This window comes from Falco cherrug, chromosome 6 (assembly GCF_023634085.1).
Source record: "Falco cherrug isolate bFalChe1 chromosome 6, bFalChe1.pri, whole genome shotgun sequence".
Taxonomy (NCBI): Eukaryota; Metazoa; Chordata; class Aves; order Falconiformes; family Falconidae; genus Falco; species Falco cherrug.
This window is the reverse complement of record NC_073702.1, coordinates 52,253,081-52,271,789: the sequence shown is the minus strand read 5'-3', so window position 1 is coordinate 52,271,789 and position 18,709 is coordinate 52,253,081. Positions and strand designations below refer to the sequence as shown.

Genomic DNA, 18,709 nt, shown 5'->3' with positions numbered 1-18,709 from the left:
CTGGGGCAGAGCAAGCTGTCATGTAACCACAGCATGACACCAGCACACCAAATGAGCCAAGTGCTGCTACTGGATGCAAGGTGAGGGAGATTAAGGCTGAACTCTTAACAAAATCCACCTGTTTTCTGAAGGAGTCAAGATTTAAGACCTGATTTCAAGGTGTGGAGCAACTCTAGTTTCTCGTCAAGCCAGTGGGAGCAGTGGATCCTCTGGAACTGGCTGAAGTCCATCATCTGTGAGGATAAAGTCTTTTAAGACTGCAAGAAAATTTGTTGCATTGTACTTAATTTCTGGGTGTTTCACTTACATATTCAAAAATGTATTTCATTTCATGTTGCAAGGCTGGTGAGCAAGGAACTGCTCTTTTTCCAGTGTAAACTCCATCCATAAGTAATATTTACAGGCCTTAAGCACTGGGTTTTTTTCAATGAGTGTTTCCATTGCAGATTTTAGGATACTGTTTAAAGGTGTAAATTAATTAATTACAACCATTAAGTTTAATGATTCCTGTGAACTGCTAGCCATGGCCAAGAGTTTACAAACACACACTGACACTAAGATCTCCTTGACTCAGTAACTTTCAGCCAAAGCTCTGCCTCCTGGCTGCAACCACCTTACCTTGAGCGGGGCTGGATTAAAGCGCAGCAACACCTGCCCAGAATGCCGGCACACGGACGGAGTTACGGGATTACATGTATCAGCCTAACCTCTAATTAAATGAATGAAGTCACTTGTGGTTACTTCAAATACAAAGCCAAAACTGTGAGGCAGATGCATGCTAAATAAAAATATTTGCTTGGGTTAAAAAACAGCCTGGAAGAGCAATAGCTTCCAACAGGACAGGCTCCCTTGCCATCCCGTTGGGATGTTAGCTGCAGGGGCGTGGGCACCTACACCCCAAGACCTTTCTGCATGGGCGAGGAGCCCCGTAGGCCCCTTGTCCTTGTCACGCGTGGAAGAGGACGAGGTAACGGCTGCGGGGCAGCCAGCGCCTCTCGCCGCCGCCGCTGCTGCTGCTGCTGGCGGTGCCCCGGCAGCGCGGGGTGCAGCCAGGGCGCTGCCCCGAGCTCCGGGCACGGCACCACCGGCCGCGGCTGCAGCACGACTCCACGGTGCCCCAGGCACCCTCCGCACCGCCGCGGTGGTGCCAGGGCGATGCCGTGCACCGGAACACCGAGCCGTTCCGGTCCCAGCCACCCGAGCCGCGGCTGGCCGCCGATAACGGGGCTGGACCAGCAGCCGAGCGAGGCCTGCGGGACGGGATGCGCACCCCCTCCGGGGGATGCGGTGGGGGGCTCGGAATAAGGAGGGAAAACCTGCGCGCCCGGCCCCCGCAGGGCCCGCCGGCGAGCCACTGCGGAGGGGGCGGCGGGGCTGCCAGCCGGGGCCAGGACCGGGCCCGGCGGCGCCCCCTGGCGGCGCCCGGGGCGCGCGGCGGTGGTTGTCACATGTCGGAAAGTCCCCGGCGCTGCCGGTGGAAATCCCCGGTGGGGTTTTTTTTGTTGTGTATTTTCTTTTTTTTTTTTTTTTTTTTTTTTTCCTCCCGGGCGCTGAAACAGAAAGGGAAAAAAAAACAAGAGGTTTGGCTCAGCCCTTCATTCCGCGGCAGCGGCGGCGGCGGCAGCAGCTCCGGCGGGCAGAGGGCGGCGGAGGGAAGGGAGTCCCGGCCCGGTGGGGGTTGATGGCTCCCGCGCTCGGCTGCGTCCCACCGCCCCGGCCCCGCTGCTGAGCAGGAGTCACCGGCAGCACCGACCGGAGAAGGAGCCCGCCGGCGGGGAGGTGAGCGCCGGGCGGCGGGGAGGGCACGGCGGGGCGGCCGACCCCCGGAGCGGCTTCATCCCCGCCCTGCCGTTTGCAGGAGGGCGCCGGGGACAGCGGGCGGGCCCGGCGGCGGGGCTCGGTCGCGTTCCGCCTGGCACCGGAGCGGTCAGCGCTGCGGGGGGGCGTGCGCCGGCTGCGGCCGGGCGGTGGCGGCGTGCCCCCTGCTCGGTGGCGGCGTGCCCCCTGCTCGGTGGCGGCGTGCCCCCTGCTCGGTGGCGGCGTGCCCCCTGCTCGGTGGCGCGGCCCGGGCTCGGCGGCTCCGGTCCCCGCGGGCTGCTGCGCTGGCGCAGGGCGCCGCCGCGGCGGGGCAGTCGCTGCCGGCTCCCCCCGCAGAGCTGGCAGGGGCAGGAGCGGCCGCCGTCCCGCTGTGCGTGCGCTTGCTTCCAGCAGAGCAGTGAGTCGGGGGGCTGAGCCGTGTAGTCCGGTCCTGTGGTGTGTAAAACACCCTCGGTCCCCATCTTCTTCCTTGGTGAACGGTGATAATACGCTTAGTTCCGTACCGACCGCTCAACGACTCAAATACAGAAATCTGTAGGTGCTGACGGTGTGTTAAGCGTGTTTGGTTTAGCAGTCTTAGCACTTTGGAAGAGGGTTCGTTATTGCTGGTTTTCAGACAGAGGACAGAAAATTAAAACCACTGTCAGACCTCAGAACAGCGCTCAGCTTTCCAGAGCCCGGCATCCTCAGCATTCCGTGTGCAGAAAGCTCGATGCCTCGGAGAGCTATTTACTCATGGTTTACAACTGTTCTTTTCTGGGCATTTGTAGTAATTACGTGTAAAAAGGTTCTAGTAGTGTGGCGTACAGTAAAGCAAGGTACAGTGTAAAGTCATAAATTGTAGCTGAGTTTTCTGACCTTTAACTCGGGCTTAGGTGGCTATGAAGTTGTCTGTTTCATCACATTGTTTGTGAAAATAAGGGTTGCTCAGCTTTTGCCTTGATCGACATTTAATGACCGTAAATAGCATAGGCAGTGATTTCCATGTGTGAAGGGGAAAATATGCCTGTAGAATATAATATTGAATAACATAGTTTCAGTGAATGCTTCTGTAAACTCAGCAGGTTTTGTTACTTCAAGCTGGAAATAACCATCTCAAGGGTCTGTGCCGGTAGTGCTTAATCATGTCATCAGTCTTTATTCATGTAAAAAAAAATCCCATTGACTCAACAGCTCTGCTTACATAAGTAAGGAATTCAATATTTTGGTCATCTTAGAGCAAAGTATAGCAGTGGTCATTAAACAGATTAATAAGGGGTTGTTTATATTTCATTTCTTAAATCATCTATACATTTAAATTTAGGATTACACAAATATCACATGTAAAACTATATTTATGGAGGGAGTGGATGAGAATATGTGTTATTTCCATTTTAAGGCTCTATGTTGGTGTGGGAATGGTAAGAATATGCCACCTCAGTTAACTACAGGAAGGCTTTTCCACGTGTTGCGAGGTGTGACAGCTCTGAGCCCTGTCCCCAAGATGCTTACAGGAGCAGGAGAAACAGTGTCAATGATATTGCCCTGACTGAGCAGAGAGGACTTTGCAGCATCTTGTGTTTCACCTGCCTCTGTTTAGGCCTTGACAAGACATCCACTGAATCTCTCCATCAGCTGCTTCTCAGAGAGGTTATAGAGGGCAGCTTTTGGCAGCAGGAGCTGAGGTCCCCTCTTACCACGGCAGGGTCCTTTTCCAGTGCTCCGGCTGGGCGGCTGGAGGTGGATGTCGCCAATGGAGGTGTCTGGCTGAGGAGGAGAGAGCAGCTGGCTCCCCATAGGAAAGGGCATGCTGAAGTCCTTATGTGCAAGAGGGGTCTTCTGCCTCCACAGATCTGGAACTATCTTCCTGGGCAGTCTGTCAGCTTGTAGTCATCCTTCCTCTCTCAGGCCTTCCACACTTCCATCTCCATGAGAAAATTTCATAACAGTTGCATAAACCAGTTTTCAGTTGCCTCTGTACCTGGCAAGGTATATATCGAGGCTTTGATATATACTTATGGCTTGATATTTGTCCCTAGATTCATAATCACAATGGTGGGCTCTCCTAATGTGACCAGCGGTATTCTAAACTTGTTAGGCGTGCATGCCTTTCTTTGTCTAAACAGAATTTTTGCTTTGTTTTTAAACACAGCAATAGTGTACGTGGACAGCATGTAGAGTCTCTTCACATAGAAATAGGTTGTTGGTGGTGTTACTGTTGTGCACGAGAGTTTTGAGGGATGTGAGCCCTATGTTTAGCTCTAGTGAGCCACAAAGTTAGTGTGCTCTGAATGAGTATTGCAGAGTGTAGACAGTTTGAGGTTATGGGGGTTTTTGTTCTTCCTGCTGTAGCCCATGGGGCCAGAGATACTGAAGAAAGGGATGCAGGGCAGCAAACATTACATGTCCCACTGTGGAAAAACATTGTGGTTTTTGAGCCAAGTGGAAATGCTTTTTCAGCTATGTTGACTTACCGCTGAGTAATAGCAGCACTGCAGTCTGCACCCCCACATGTGGCACAAGGACCTGTGTGCAGTAGCTCTAGTGCTCACAAAATATAAGGAGTCTCAGGAAGAGTAGCATAAGTCTTTCCTTGAGTGCTTGCTCTACAACAAATCCGTCATTTGCCATCTTCGGCCACCGTAAGTATGGGACACATACTAGCATGGCATGTAATTCCTGGGGCTCTTTTTGCACTGTACCAAGCATCACTTCTCAGAATGTATGGGCTGCAGAAATCTGAAATGGTCATTACCTGCTTTTTTTGGGCATATCATCAAAACGAGCTTGAAACGCGCCGAAAGTTCAGCAAGCTCATATGGGATTACACTGTGCAATTATCAATTAGCCAAGTTTCCAGGATAATTTTCCCTTCCCTTGATCTTGACTGCTTTTATCCTTACCTTGATTTAAATGTTGGTTTTGTTCTGAACAAGGATGCAGTTTCCTTAGTAATGAATAAATTCTCTTTAATATCTCAGTAAATTATTGGAAGAAGCTAGTCAGTGTCTATATCTGAGTAATGCAGAGAGGCTAATGGATATGAGCTTTAAAAAACATCATTATAAAGGCTCAGTGGATAGCATCCACTCTGCTCATTTTAGGCAAAACTGCAGCCAGAATCCTGCCCCTGAAGGTGCCTTCTCAGTCTCTGCAGAAGTGTTAATAATGGTGTGATGCACAGACTCTAACATGCCAGTAAAAGGATCCTTTTCATTTCAGATGTTTTCTAGAAACATGTCTGGCCAACACATCCTTCCTCAAGCTTTGTATCAGAGCAATATGCTGAAAGCCATGAAGATTAGAGAGAGGACACCTGAAGATCTGGTCAACCCCCCAAGTGGAATAATTCACCACTTCAGGACTATGCACAGATACACAATAGAAATGTTCAGAATGTGCCAGTTTTGTCCTCAGTTTCGGGAAACACTTCAGAAGGCTCTGACTGACCAGGCCACCCAGACTTCGCTGGAGCGCCAGAGGAAGCTCAACTGGTGCATGGAAGTTCGGAGGCTTGTCCCTTTGAAGACTAATGGTAAGTTACGAGCAAGTCTTTGCACTTGGCGTTAAAATTGGGAATATGAATGTATCACCTTTATTATAGTATCTGAGTTCACATTACTGAAACAACTGCATGGCTTTTAAAATGTGATGCCTTTCAGTCTTAGTTTTGTAAGCTAAAATTCTTTCCATGTGATGTACTGACCTGAGGCTGTAGCAGATGCCTGCCCATATCATGGTATTATGAACAGCCTGAAAATTTCACAGATATCTTCATAATATCAGTAACATGTGGCACATCAGAGTAAAACACCAGGAGAGAAACTTGACTTGCCACCCATCGCCTTTCTGTGAACCTGACTCTGCTGTGCATCGGCTGTCTTGTCGGAAGTGCTGAATGGCCCTTAATGCCAGGCTAGATGAGACTTCAGATGCTTTGAGTGACAGGGATGCATTCCCATGTACATATAGCAGAAGCTAATATCCTGGCATAAGCCCTGCTGTTGTGGCTGGCAGGCAAGGTCCTCTTCCTGATCCATCTTTAAAAGTGGTGCCAGCAGGAGTGTCCTGGGCATGGAGCCTCAGGGAACTTGACTGCACTGGCCCTGGACTCAGCACCTCGCACCCCGCCGTCTCCCTCATCCTCAGCTACCTGCTGGGGTTTGCCAGCTCTTGCCTTCCCTCTGGTCAGGGCTCACCAGTAACTCCCGTGTGCATGCCTGACAGCCGTCTTTGTGCAGCACACAATTTGCAGTGTCCTTTTTCTTTCATGAATCAGTGCTGGTTTTAGAACTTGGCTTTTGGGTTACTTTGTGTGTATTGCATCAAGTGCTGTAAATGAAAAGGTGCAGCAGTAGTGCAAAGATTTCCCGAATAGGTTACACGTGTCCACAGTCTTAAGCAGGAAACTTTTGCACATGACTGTAAGAGTTGCTGGGCGTTTCACGTTCAGTGGGGGAAAGATTTGGTAATGGCTATATGACTTATGGTCATGCAGCTGCAGACTTGAGCTCGGGATTCCCTAGAGCACAGATTACCCAAAAAAAGCGAGGTAGACTGGGACGGTGAGGACTCCAAGAACATGGAAAATACATAGCCTTTGCTCAAGGGGCAGATCATGGTGGTTATAAAGCAGTGGGTGTGGTGGACCTGCAACCTCGTTGAAGTCCTTGTATGATGTTCTGTGGATGCTTCTTTTCATTATCTGCTTATACACACACATACAAACGTCGTCCTTATCTCCCTCATCCACACACTTCCCATCCCAAATTCTACCATTTTTGTCAGTCTGATTGTACACCGCTGTGTTGTGCAAAAGCCATAAAAATAGCACCGCTGTGTAGTTGTCACTGCCTTGACCTAGAAAAGTCTGATCCTAATGTCCATCTCTAAGTGTCATAGAGGCACTGACCTTCTGGTGGGCTTTTGTGGGCTGCCTCTGTACTGGCATAAAATTCACATGACTAATTAGGCTGTGCATGGAGATCTGGTAACCTTGAACTTCCAGAAGGACTGAAGTTGCAGCTAGGGCAGGCAGCACTTCACAGGTACTAGGAAGGTAACATCAATCCAAGTGTTGCGTCTTCAGAACTTCACCCCAAGAGATACATTCTTAATAGGTTTACTAGATGAATGGACAACATGCATGATTTTTGCCCAGGGCAAAGAGCAATGGTTTTGGAATCTCACCTCCTGTCCGTGAGAGTCCTGCAGGGATTAACACTGCCTGGACAGGCTCTTGTTGCTGACAACGCTATATCCAATAACTGTGACCTCTTGTGTTGTCTCATGACTGTCAGCCAGCGTTACAAGCGGGAGCAATGTGGGCTTGGATCCCATCCACGTGCAGGCGTACCAATATACAAGATGCTGAAATACTAAGGCAGGTTGGGGTCAGGCAAAACAGGTGCTTGGTTTGCTATTCCCCTGTACCTTGCACAGCCAGTGAACTCAGCTGCGGTTCAGTGCTTTAGGGTCATGAAGTGCATGAGTAGGAGCAGCTTTGGGAACCTGTGGTTTATGCAAATAGTCACAGTGAGGGACCTTTGCAGGAGAAAGAGGGTAGATGGACTGAAGAAGGGGATACCTGAAAGAAGGGACAGAAGCCTGGAGAAGCCCTGTATTACCCCAGAAAAAAACACATCTGGGTTTTTTTCTCACATGTGGCACGAAGAATATTTTTAAAAGCACTTAGCCCGTAGATGTGGGGTGAATATATTAGTTCTTTCAGTCAGTGGTGGGCTTTCTTCAGAAAATTCTGGGGTTTTTTCTCATGAAGGTTGTAATTATTGAAAACAGAGAAAGTATCTCCTATAGGATCTTGTGATGTATATTTTACCTAATATGTATGTGAGTTTGTGGAGTGGTGGTGTTTTTTTAATTTAAAAAAGCCCTTTTGAATCACCACACATTTCTTTGCAGACATGCGAATGGGAGGGTAGAAGGAAAGCAGTAGGAGGTATAAAAATTGAAACTGTTGTAAAAAAAAAAAAAAATAAAATTCCAGCATCTATTGGCTGTAGAGATTTCACTTGTGTAATGAATGGGCATTCATTCCAGCTCGCCCAGCCACACCCCCCCGGGAAAGTCCGAGGGAGGCTTCGCTGCTCAGCTCTGCACGCTGCAGAACAAAAAGTACAACTGTTGCTCAATTGCTAGTCAAACGGTGCGGGGGAATTCCAAGTGCTGTGTAAGGAATTTTGGCCAGCGCCTCTCAATAAAGAACTGAAAGTGAGCTCTCAGAGAGAGGAGGGGGGGGGAAATATCTTATCTTTGCTCTAGATTTTGCAAAGGGAAAATTTTAATGGGATTTGTATGTCATCTTTGTTGGTCAGAAGGAAACCCAGTCAGTTTTTGTGTCTTATATGTTGTTCCCTGATTTTTGAGCTCAAGCAAGCAGCCTGCAGACTTGAAGTAAGCTTTGCAAGACAGCATTCAGAAATGAGAAGGCAGTTGGAGGAACCTGATGTGCACCGAGTCCATAACAATTTATGAAGTGTTCAGATTTCAAACGATATCTTTTTCAGGACCTGGGGTCTGTTGTAGATTTTTCTCTGCAGTTTCTTAGGAAAAGTAGCAAAAGTGTTCACAAACGTTGTGTAATTGAGCTCATAATGCATGTGGCAGACTGGGTTTAAGCTTTTTGTGGGGGTTCTTTGTGTGGGGTTTTTTTCCACACGAGGAAAATCTAGTAGCTTTACCATGGCTGATGTCCTCGATTCCAAGGAAAATGCTGTGGTTTCTTAGTATTGGGTTAATCTCTTTACCACTGTAGTAAACACGACCAGTTTTGAATCTGAGGCTATGACAGTAATGGTTCTTGATGACTCCCTTTCAGGGGAGACATCCCCTTTTGAAAAAGATGGCTCAAGATAGAATTTGAAACCCAGCTGCAGGCATATTTTGTCACAACTTTTAATTAAGTTAGTTAACTCCTCTGATTCTCAGTTTCTTCCTCTGGAAATTGCAGAACATTGCTTTCCTTCCTACCTGTAAAGAGGGCTTTTTCAATGCAAGGAGAGCGTCTAAATGAAAATCAAATCATTATGGTTTTCATTTATTTAGTTTTAATGTTGTGTTTTATGAAACAGCCTTCTAAGTAAAATATTTAACAGCCCAGCGTACTATCAGTTTCGAGAGGAAGGCAAGAGGTGTTCCTATGATTGCTTTACATAAATCACGTACTCTTCCCTTTCTGTCTCTCTTTTATTACAATTCCTCTATCCAGCACAGCCAAGTGCCAAGCCTTTCAATGCAGTGCTCAGCAGGGGATGTGAGGCTTGGTGCTACCATAGGATTTTCTTGGCGGTTTTCATTATCTCTACCCTGTGCCATCAGGTGTATATTTGTATAAACACTGATAAGGGAGATTTACGTGTTCTTTTGTAATTTTAAGATGACTTTGTTGTGTTTAAAAGCTATTTCAACTGTTTGACATTTGCAGTTGACCCCAAAATTTAGTTCATGAGATCAGGTAAAGCTAAGTAAGATAGATAAGGGGCATTGATGAATGACAGCTTTACACTAATGGGTAAAGAGACAAAACCAGTAGAGAGAGGACTTTCTTCCTTTCTGTCTCTGAGCAGACAGCTCATAGCTGTGATCTCCTTGTTAAAACCCTTCTCTCTGAGGCTTAGAGAAGAACCTGTCATATGCATACCACAGCGTAATTCTACATCCTGCACGGTTGTGGGGTTTTATTTAAGTAGCCATTTACAAATAATGTACTCTCTCTTTTTCTGTAGGTGATGGAAATTGCCTCATGCATGCTGCATCACAGTACATGTGGGGTATTGAGGATATTGATCTCGTCTTAAGAAAAACATTGTTTAGCGCACTCAGGGAGATTGACACACGGAACTTCAAGCTCCGCTGGCAGCGGGAGGCTATTAAATCCCAGGAGTTTGTACAAACGGGACTTCATTATGACACCCGGGTAAGATGGCCTGAGGGAATGGTGCTGTTTTCTCAGTGCTTGTCAGTGTTGCCTTGCTGATTTTGTTTGCTTTTTGGCTTCATGGATTCCACTGTTAGTGGAGAGAAGAAATAGTCTTCCTTTGGAGGAAATGGGAAAATGTGATTATTCTGAGTCCTGCTGTGCAGCAGTTGGTTCCTGACCTCCATGGCTTTGAACCATTGCTGATGGATGTTTCTTTCCTCAGAACTGGGAGGAGGAGTGGGAATACCTCATTGAAATGACCTCCCCAGAAACATCTGGGGCTCGAAACAGGCTTCCATATAATGCACTGGAAGAAATCCACATCTTCATCCTTGCTAACATCCTCAGAAGGCCAGTCATTGTCCTTGCAGGTGAGTTGCCTAGCCAGTTATCTCACCATGTTTCTCTGTGCTGTGTTAGTGATGTTACTTCAATAATTGTTTTCAGGTAGATGCGTTTCAGATTGGGGTATTTTCAGCAATTGTTCTAAAACACACAGAGTATGTTTTCTCTTGCCTGTAGCACATGCTTATTGGTGTTTATCTGTGGGTTTTTTCCCTTCCTTATGCAGATAAAGTGGTGAGAAGTTTAGAGTCAGGCTCCAGTTTTTCTCCTCTGAATGTTGGTGGTATTTACTTGCCTCTCCTTTGGCCAGCTGAAGAATGCTACAGATACCCAATTGTGCTGGGCTACGACAACATGCATTTTACACCACTAGTGACTCTGAAGGACAGCGGGCCAGGTACTTTTCAAGCACCTTGTTTGATATTTATGTAGCTTCTTCAATATCATCATGCTTATAAAGCATTTAAAATATAATCTGGTTTAGATTTGCATCTTTAAAGTTAAAATAAATGTAAAAAATTCCTTTGAAATATGTTCTTAAAATTTGAGTCTGTAAATCTGAATAGAAACTAAAGGTTACCTTCAAAATGCTGGTTGAAAGTAGAGTGCAACTCGCTTGCAGGCTGGAATCAGTCAGCAGGTGGCCTCTGCTTCATTGTGTTCTGGCCTCCTTTCCACACCTCATGATAAGAGAAAAAGCTTTGAAGGACATGGTCTCACAGCAGTGTGCTGCTGCCTGGCAGGGATAATGAAATATATACATTGCCAGTTTTAAAGCATCTCTTCTGAATGGATAGCAGTTTTGTAGATTCAGCTTAGGGCATCATCCCATAGAAAGGTATAGCGAAGTAAGATCTACAGTGCTGCCTAAACTGAGAAGAAAATTGATATGGGGACATTAAAACTCCTGTGGGACTGTGGGATGGAGCTGGGCTTGTGATCGGATGAGTCTGCATCCTCCCCCGATGGCAGTGTTTAGAAACCAGTTGCTCTGGTCAGCCATTCCTGTCTCTTTCCAAAATTCAGCAGCAGTGGTGACATCTCAGTATGTTGCGTCTTGCGGTTACTCCTGCCTGGTAAAAAAAATATATATGCTAATCTGTCTTGTTTCCCCACAGAAATCCGGGCTGTCCCTCTGGTCACCAGTGAACGAGGCAGATTTGAGGATTTGAGTGTGCACTTTCTGACAGACACAGAAGAGAGGGAGAAAGAGCAGCTGCTAAAAGACTACTTGATAGTGATAGAAATTCCAGTGCAAGGCTGGGATCATGGTACAACTCATCTAATTAATGCTGCAAAGTGAGTTTCATTCCTGTTTCTTCAAAGTTGCCTTGTGTATGGAGGTGGGAGAAGCCAGGCAGCTCAGTGTCTTTCTTTGTTCTTTCCTTTCTTCTACAGTAGCACATGCATTTGCCCCCTGAAATATGGAATATTGGCATTACTGTTGACATGCTTTGATACGGTTATGAGCTCAGACCAGAGTCAAATTTAAAGGCAAAAATGTCTTCAGACTTAGCAGACTGAAACTAGTATTTTAGAAGAGTAAACCCAATGGATTAGCTTCACTGACTTTTAGATTACACATGAGGGTTGTGGAAAAACAGTTAAGCCCAGGAACTAGTTACACCAAACTCTTGCGCTTTATGTAAGGTCACGTTGCATAAAGGGCAGTTGGTGTAATTTTGGCTGCCCTAGGGAAAAGTACTTGGTGGTATGTTCTTAGCGCTGATGCCTTGACACCCTGGGCTGTTGCAGTGCAGCAGTAGGCAGGAAGCTGTGGCTAGTGGAGAAAACAGCATCTGTGCTCGTCCCTTTGATGGTGATGGTTGAGCATCAGCAATGTGCAGGGGGCAGCTGACAGCACCCATCGGATTCTTGCATTTAGGGGATGCTGACAGCTGTGTCCACTCAGCCCATTCATGAGTGGGGAGGGAAGCAACTCCCTGTATCCTCTGTCTTTGCTTCCATTGCCCCACAGGGAGGTATTTTTATGCTGTTGGGCGGTTCTGCTTTAGGAGCCTTGAAAATAGAAGTCCCCTGACACAAAGGAGATATGCATACATAAAGAGTAGCAATCAAGCTTCCCTAGTCCCACCACACAGATGTGTTCTGGAGTGTTACCAGTAACGCTAGCTCTTCATCCTACCAGCTGTGGTGTGGTAGAGCTCCAGTGTGGGGTTTTCCCTGCGGTCAGGGGCAGAGTAGGGATGGTGTGATGGATGCTAGTGTTACACACACCACACCGAAGCCCTGTGGTTTGTCTGAAGAATTCTGCTGGTAGATACAGACCCAACAGGGCAAAACCAGGAACAGATTTCATGATAAACTGTATCATGAAATGCTACACCCACTGTAGAAAAAGCTTATTCTTAGCACGGGCTGGTGAGGTATGGGGTCTTCCACTCTTACCTCTGCTCAGCTGGGCACTGGTCTTCAGAGGAATTCAGGATTTGGGGGACTTTTCACTTCTGAGAGATTATCCACGTTCTTCACGCAAACAGCCCTCAGACAGAAAACCCTCATCTAGAAAATCCTTTTAAGAATATCTCTGTTTAGCATTGTGTCAGACCATTTCTTTAGATGTGAAAGTCTCCATTTGACATCACTGAACACCTGCTTTTAAAATTATTTCCATTTACAACAACAGTTTAACATCCTGGATCTTCTAGCTGAGTAATATGGATGTGCATTAAATCTGCATTTCCTCCCCACATTGTATTTGTATTTGCCTCCACCCCCACCATCTGCCCTTCTCAACCACTGATGCCATCTTCCCTTTTTGGCTGTCAGGTTAGATGAAGGCAACCTGCCCAAAGAAATAAACCTCGTGGAAGATTACTTTCAGCTGGTACAGCATGAGTACAAGAAATGGCAGGAAAACACTGAACCTGCTAGAAGAGAGACCTGCTCCAGGAACAGACAGGAACTGTCTTTTTCCCAGCTCTCCCTCCTACAGGTGAAATGTGAAACACCGAACTGCCCTTTCTACATGTCTGTGAACACCCAGCCCTACTGCCACGAGTGCTTTGAGCGAAGGTCCCAAGGAAGCAAAGGAAGAAAGCAGACCTCCAAAGCAGCACCTGAGAAACTGAAGGCAGCTGGGTCAGGCTCCTCCCGTGGGGAGGTCTGCGAACCTGGGGGATGGACGTCCGAAGGGCCTGTAACAGGGCCTCGCTCCGCACCTCCAACTGCTCCAAGCCTTTTCCTATACAGCGAGACTACGGCTATGAAATGCAGGACACCAGACTGCCCCTTTACACTGAACGTGCAACACAATGGGCTTTGCGAACGCTGCTACAACTCCAGACAGCTTGGTCCTTCCAACAATTTGGGTGACCAGAGATGTTTAGACTATGCCACGTGCAAGGTATGCTGTCAGCAGGCCAACAGGACCTTCAACGGCATATGCAGCACTTGCTTCAAAAGGTCTACAGAGCTCCCCTCAAATGCCAGCCGTGCTTTCCCACCCGTGTGCCACCAGAGATCAACATCTGATCCATCTCAGATCTCACAGAGCCTCCTCCAGCACTCCTGCCATCCCAACAGCTGCGGCGAGGAGCCCCTGCCACCGGCACTGCCTCCTGAGGAGAAGAGGGGAGGTAACCTCTGCAGGAAACCAGGCTGCAAGTTTTTTGGGACATCGCAAAATGAGGGCTTTTGCACGCTGTGTTTCTTTGAGTACAGGGAAAACCACGGTAAGTGGAGACGGGGTGAGCTTTGGCACGCTTTGGCTGCAGGTTGGCTTCCTCGAGCTACGAAACTCTGTGTGCGCTGGGTGTGTGTGCTGGGTGTGTGCGCTGGGTGCTAAGAGGGCAGGGGGTGATGGAAACGGTGTGGAGCAGAAGCAGCAGCATGAGCAAAAGGTGCTCTTTTTGGCCATTATCCCATAAAGGGGCACACAGTAATCATGTGGGAAGTCTGTGAAATCTCTTATAAAACTTCCCATCAGCTTTCATGGAAGCAGAACTAGCTCAAGAGGGGCTGGGTTCTGATCCCTTCCCACCACCCATTGCAGTAATGCTTTGGTATGAATTTCCTTCACAGCTAGAAAGTTGTAAGGGTCAGTGAGGGAAATGCTGTTGTATTGTTGACACTGAGGAAAATGCTATGGTATTGATGGTACTGAAAACCATTTATGTTAGCAAGGCTTTTAAAAAGCTTGGGATGAATTTGAGGATCTGTATCTGTTCTGGGTGTAACAAGGTATAACACTTGAGTAACTGCTGAAGTCACCTTGATAAGCAGAGCAAGTAGAAGTTGACTGTCAATCATGTGCTTGTACTTTGGAGTAACTTAGGAGTGTATTGTTATAATCTACCTTGAAATCTTTCTCAGTAATGTCATTTGTGGGTGTGCAATGTGTATTTTTAAAGGCGGGCCTTCAAAAAGGTAACAGTCTGTGAATAAATCACAGCATGAAATCTTCATCTTTCATGCTACTGCCCTGTTCCACAGGCAGAGAGCCCTTGGGTTTTGAGGGTGAAGGGCACGTGTAAGAGAATTATTGTTTATCTTTCAAGACTTCTTCATTGCTGACAGATGTGTCAATAGAAACATACAAAAGTAGAACGGTTTGAGTAAGGAAGGACCTTTGGAGATCATCTAATCTAAGCCCCCTGATGTGGGCAGGGACATCCAGTGCTGCACATTCCACATACTTGAAAATTAAGGAACCTCTATGCCAGCTTGCAATAGCTGATTTTCCAGCGTTGTTCACAATGAAATTTTTTTCCTTCTGATTGTGGAATATATAAAATAGCTTCATGAGACTAAAAAGCGTAAGGCACTTTTTCCCATTAAGCTCTGTGCCACTGTACTTCCACTACTTCATGCGTCTGAAATCGGGGAGGACAAAAGGGAAATGTCAGGGTAGTTGAGATGACATGCTGAAGGCAAAGGTGGAATTCCTCTTGACTTCAGCAGGGTCCAGTTTTCCCACTGAGGTCAAGTTTTTTTCCAGAAATCATCGGTTCCTACAACTTCTGGTATGAAAATCAAACTGTATTAGCTATGTATTATATATGTAACATGGAGGAAAGTGCATAAACTGAGGGAGTCTCAGGACTGGCAAAGCTCCATGTTTGAGGCTAGTATAATTTTTTTTGTTGTTGTTATTCTTTCTGTTTAAACTGGGGACCTCTTTATAGTTGTTTTGCGTCATCAGATCTATTGGGCACATTCAGACTCCCCCTGTCCTTACTCTGCATTACAGACAGCGTTTTGCTGCGTCACCAGAGGAGGTCTCAGAGGAAGTCCTCAGCGGCGGGTCAGCCGGGGACCTCCGCGGCTGCCTTCCGTAACACTGTGTCCTGCCAGCGGCAGGACTGTGGCACCCTGGGCAGCACAATGCTCGAGGGGTACTGCCAGAACTGCTTCATTAAAGCCCAGAACCAGCGATTTCAGGAAGCCAGGAGGACAGAAGAACAGCTGGTGAGACAGCCAGAAGTAAGTGTGAACTTCTCAAAATCTTCCACTTGTTTAGCACTGCATTTTTTTCTCTTGTGTGAACAACTCAGGATGCGTACTAGAAAATCCTCAAATGACTGCATCCTAAGTATCATGGAAAGACAAGCGTAGAGCATCTTATGGGGTTTTTTTCCTGCTGCAACTGGGCAGTATTCCTGAAATCAGTTTAGGGTTGTCATGACCATGCCCAGTTTTACCTCAGCTGGGATTTCACCAGCAATTTCAGTGGAAGCATTTGGACCTACAGTTGGTTTCTTTGCTGGCTGGAGAGAGATTTCCAGTCTCACCCTTAGAGCTATGTATCAAATAGGTTTAGTCCACTTCATGTTGCCTTTTTCATTGAGCCCATTACAGGTTTTCTTTGTTTCAGATTTTTTTTTTATTTTGTTTGTTCTGACCCTTTTAGAATTGAGAGTTACCAAAGATAAAATTTTTTTTTTTTCCTAAGAAATGACAGAATTTGTGATTTTTTTATTTTTTTTTTTGGTCAAGCCCAACTTGGCTCTTGGTATTGCACTTTTCAGAAGAAGCATGTGTCTGCAAGAACCCCCAGTGGTTACCTATACAAACCAGAGTTGAAAGTAAATGAAAAGCCACTTGTGCTGCCAGCATGGCAACTGACAATGTGTGTTAACATTTTTTCAAGAGAACGGGACAGCGCAGAGATTTGCAGCGAGCAGCATTGAGTAGCCAGAAGAGACAGTGTGCTGTGACTTCATGTAGAAACAACCTGGCCTGCAGAAGTGGTGACCTGTGCCAGGAGTGCCAGCGCCTCGGACAGCTTCTGCCATCGGGGAGTGCCAGGGACCCAGCGGCAGAGGACCCCCCGAAGCAACGCTGCCGAGCCCCTGCTTGTGATCACTATGGCAATGCCAAGTGCAACGGCTACTGCAATGAATGCTACCAGTTCAAACAGATCTATGGCTAGAAGAGGGGAGGAGGAGCTGGTAACGAACAAGAAAGCGATACCAGTTACTTCCTTCACTGAAATGGTGCTATGTCAAAAACACTTAACAGTCCTGGGAGTGGGAGGGCAGGGGGAAATATAAGCTGTCTGCTCATGTTCGTGTTTATTCCCAAGAATGGGAATAAATGTCTACTTCCTCTAAACACTGCATACAAAGACTGCTGAGAAGGGCAGGTTGCCTTCTGCACAGAGCTGTCGTTCATGACTAAGCTCCTACAATGCCATATTTAATTCTTGGACTTCCCAGGAGGAAGTGTGAAGCATTTGAATCCAAAGAACTTCCCAGTTCTGCCTCTTTCTCCATACCTCCTCTGCTCCCGGGTGAGGAGCTGCAGCTACTGTCGGAGGTGCAGGAGCTCTTTGTGTTTGTGTACATCAGCCAGAGGCAAATCTTTCCTGAGAGTGATCCCCCAGGACAAGCTGGTGCAACTTGCAGTTGATATCTGAAGAAATTTGCTTTGGGTTGCCCACATCCTTGCTGGTGTTGTTACGGAGCTCACCAAGGTGGGAGCTCCTGCCGGCATTCAGGGTGTTAACAGCGAGCAGTTCTGTGTTTGCAGAGCCCTCACCAAACCACAGCCAGACACAAGACCAGCAGTGGTCTGCTCCTTTAACATGCTTAGCCTGCATGTAGATCCCTGCCCAAATCCTAAGACAGCTGGAAAGACAGGTGATTACAGAAGCAACTTTTAAGAGCACACACATATGATGGGAAAATTGAATCTTGCCATTCCCGCTCATATGGAAGGAATTGCCTCCAACAGACAGAAAAATGCAAAGCCCTTTGCCTTTGGCTTCAGTTCTGAAACAAGCACAACTCTCTTCTCTTGCATTGTAACAGTCAGGAATATGCGTGCTGCTGTTCATACCCTCCCTCCCCATTTCTGTCACGCTTTTTTCTGTTATCCTTAATGTGATTCTGTTACTGTGCAAACAGCTTGGAGCTCAGTAACGGTGCTTTAGGGTTGAGATTTTACTCCTGGAGTTCATGCATCCACTTCTTAATCACTTTCTTCAGCAACCTTGCCTTTACCATGGTGCCTGGTACCTGCTTCTCTCTTCTCCTTTCACACCTTTTAAATTTTTAGCATCTGTTTTGCTGCTATGATATTGGAGGTGATACCTCTTCTAAGTTGCTTCTCAAGTTTAGAATCTTTTTCTAGTTATTAAAAAGCAAAAAAATTAAATAACTCATGACTCATTTCTGTTAAATTTTATATATTTTGTGAACCTTAATGTGAACATATGTTTTATTAAAATATTTATATTATTTGAAACAATGCAACTTGAAATTTGCACAGCTAGGGGTTTTTTTACATATATTTACTCATGTGTTGAAAGTTACAAACAAATGTAAAATTGAAAAACATTCTCTGATATAAAGAAATAAATTATTGAAGGATTGAATTTGCTATTTTATATTGATGAGAGAGAGCACAGTTGAGCATGGGACACCCCCAAAAAAAGCATTTCTGTTCAGGACCACCGTTCAGCATGTTACCAAGCGGCACCCTGGTTCAGATGATGTAGCCAAGTGCTTTGAAGAGGCCATAACTTGATGTAAGTCTCTGCATACTCTTGCCTTACATCAGCCTTCTCTCAGGAAGAGCTCTTGGTACTGTTGAGGGACCTGTGCAGTCTGTGTGCATAAGGAGTTGGCTCCTGTGGGTGCAGAGTATCTTCAGCCCCCAGAAGTACGGGCATGGGAGAGTAAGGATGGTGCAGGACCAGGCTGCAAGGGAAGCTAAGCTAGACTGATTTGACTTTGCTTTCTTCGTTTATCCATCAATTACGCCAGGGATTCCCAACCGATGTTGCTTGTATGCCGCCTTGGGAGGTGGTGATGGCAGCACATGATCCTCACCTCTGCCCAGCCATGTGTGCAGCCCTGAAGGCGCAGGTCAGCCCTCACCAGGGGCAGCAGGTAAGCCCCTCGCCTTTTGGTCTTGGCGTCAGTGTTGCTCGATAGCTCCTGAAGAGCAAGTTGCCAACTGCTGCTTGAAAAAAGTACTTGAGAGCAGTGTTTTCTTCTCAGCCTAAGCTCAGCCTAACCCAGCCCTATTGCCCGGGGATTTCTGCACTGTGACTCTCCCTTAGTATGGCATGAGAGTGCCTGTACCAGCACTCGGTGACACACAGGGCAACAATACTGTACACTACCATGACCTGTAGGTGTTGCCGGTGACCTGAAGGAA

At 46.8% G+C, this 18,709-nt stretch overlaps 1 protein-coding gene across 1 annotated transcript; it reads left to right on the top strand.

The window, feature by feature from the left end:
* The first annotated feature begins 1,524 nt into the window (after positions 1-1,524).
* TNFAIP3 (TNF alpha induced protein 3) lies at positions 1,525-17,921 on the top strand. The gene is made up of 9 exons (XM_055714412.1): positions 1,525-1,779; positions 5,020-5,332; positions 9,543-9,733; positions 9,960-10,107; positions 10,308-10,478; positions 11,200-11,380; positions 12,872-13,776; positions 15,294-15,526; positions 16,194-17,921. Exons 2-9 carry the CDS (start codon positions 5,020-5,022, stop codon positions 16,473-16,475), a joined length of 2,424 nt encoding a protein of 807 aa, XP_055570387.1. The 5' UTR covers positions 1,525-1,779; the 3' UTR covers positions 16,476-17,921.
* Positions 17,922-18,709: the final 788 nt, after the last annotated feature.

What these genes read in the sequence shown, in the direction of transcription:
- TNFAIP3 (XM_055714412.1), top strand. Translation starts at nt 5,020, where the DNA reads ATGTTTTCTAGAAACATGTCTGGCCAACACATCCTTCCTCAAGCTTTG. An exon ending in TGTCCCTTTGAAGACTAATG is followed by an intron (nt 5,333 to 9,542) that starts GTAAGTTACGAG and finishes CTTTTTCTGTAG; the next exon opens with GTGATGGAAATTGCCTCATG. An exon ending in GACTTCATTATGACACCCGG is followed by an intron (nt 9,734 to 9,959) that starts GTAAGATGGCCT and finishes TTCTTTCCTCAG; the next exon opens with AACTGGGAGGAGGAGTGGGA.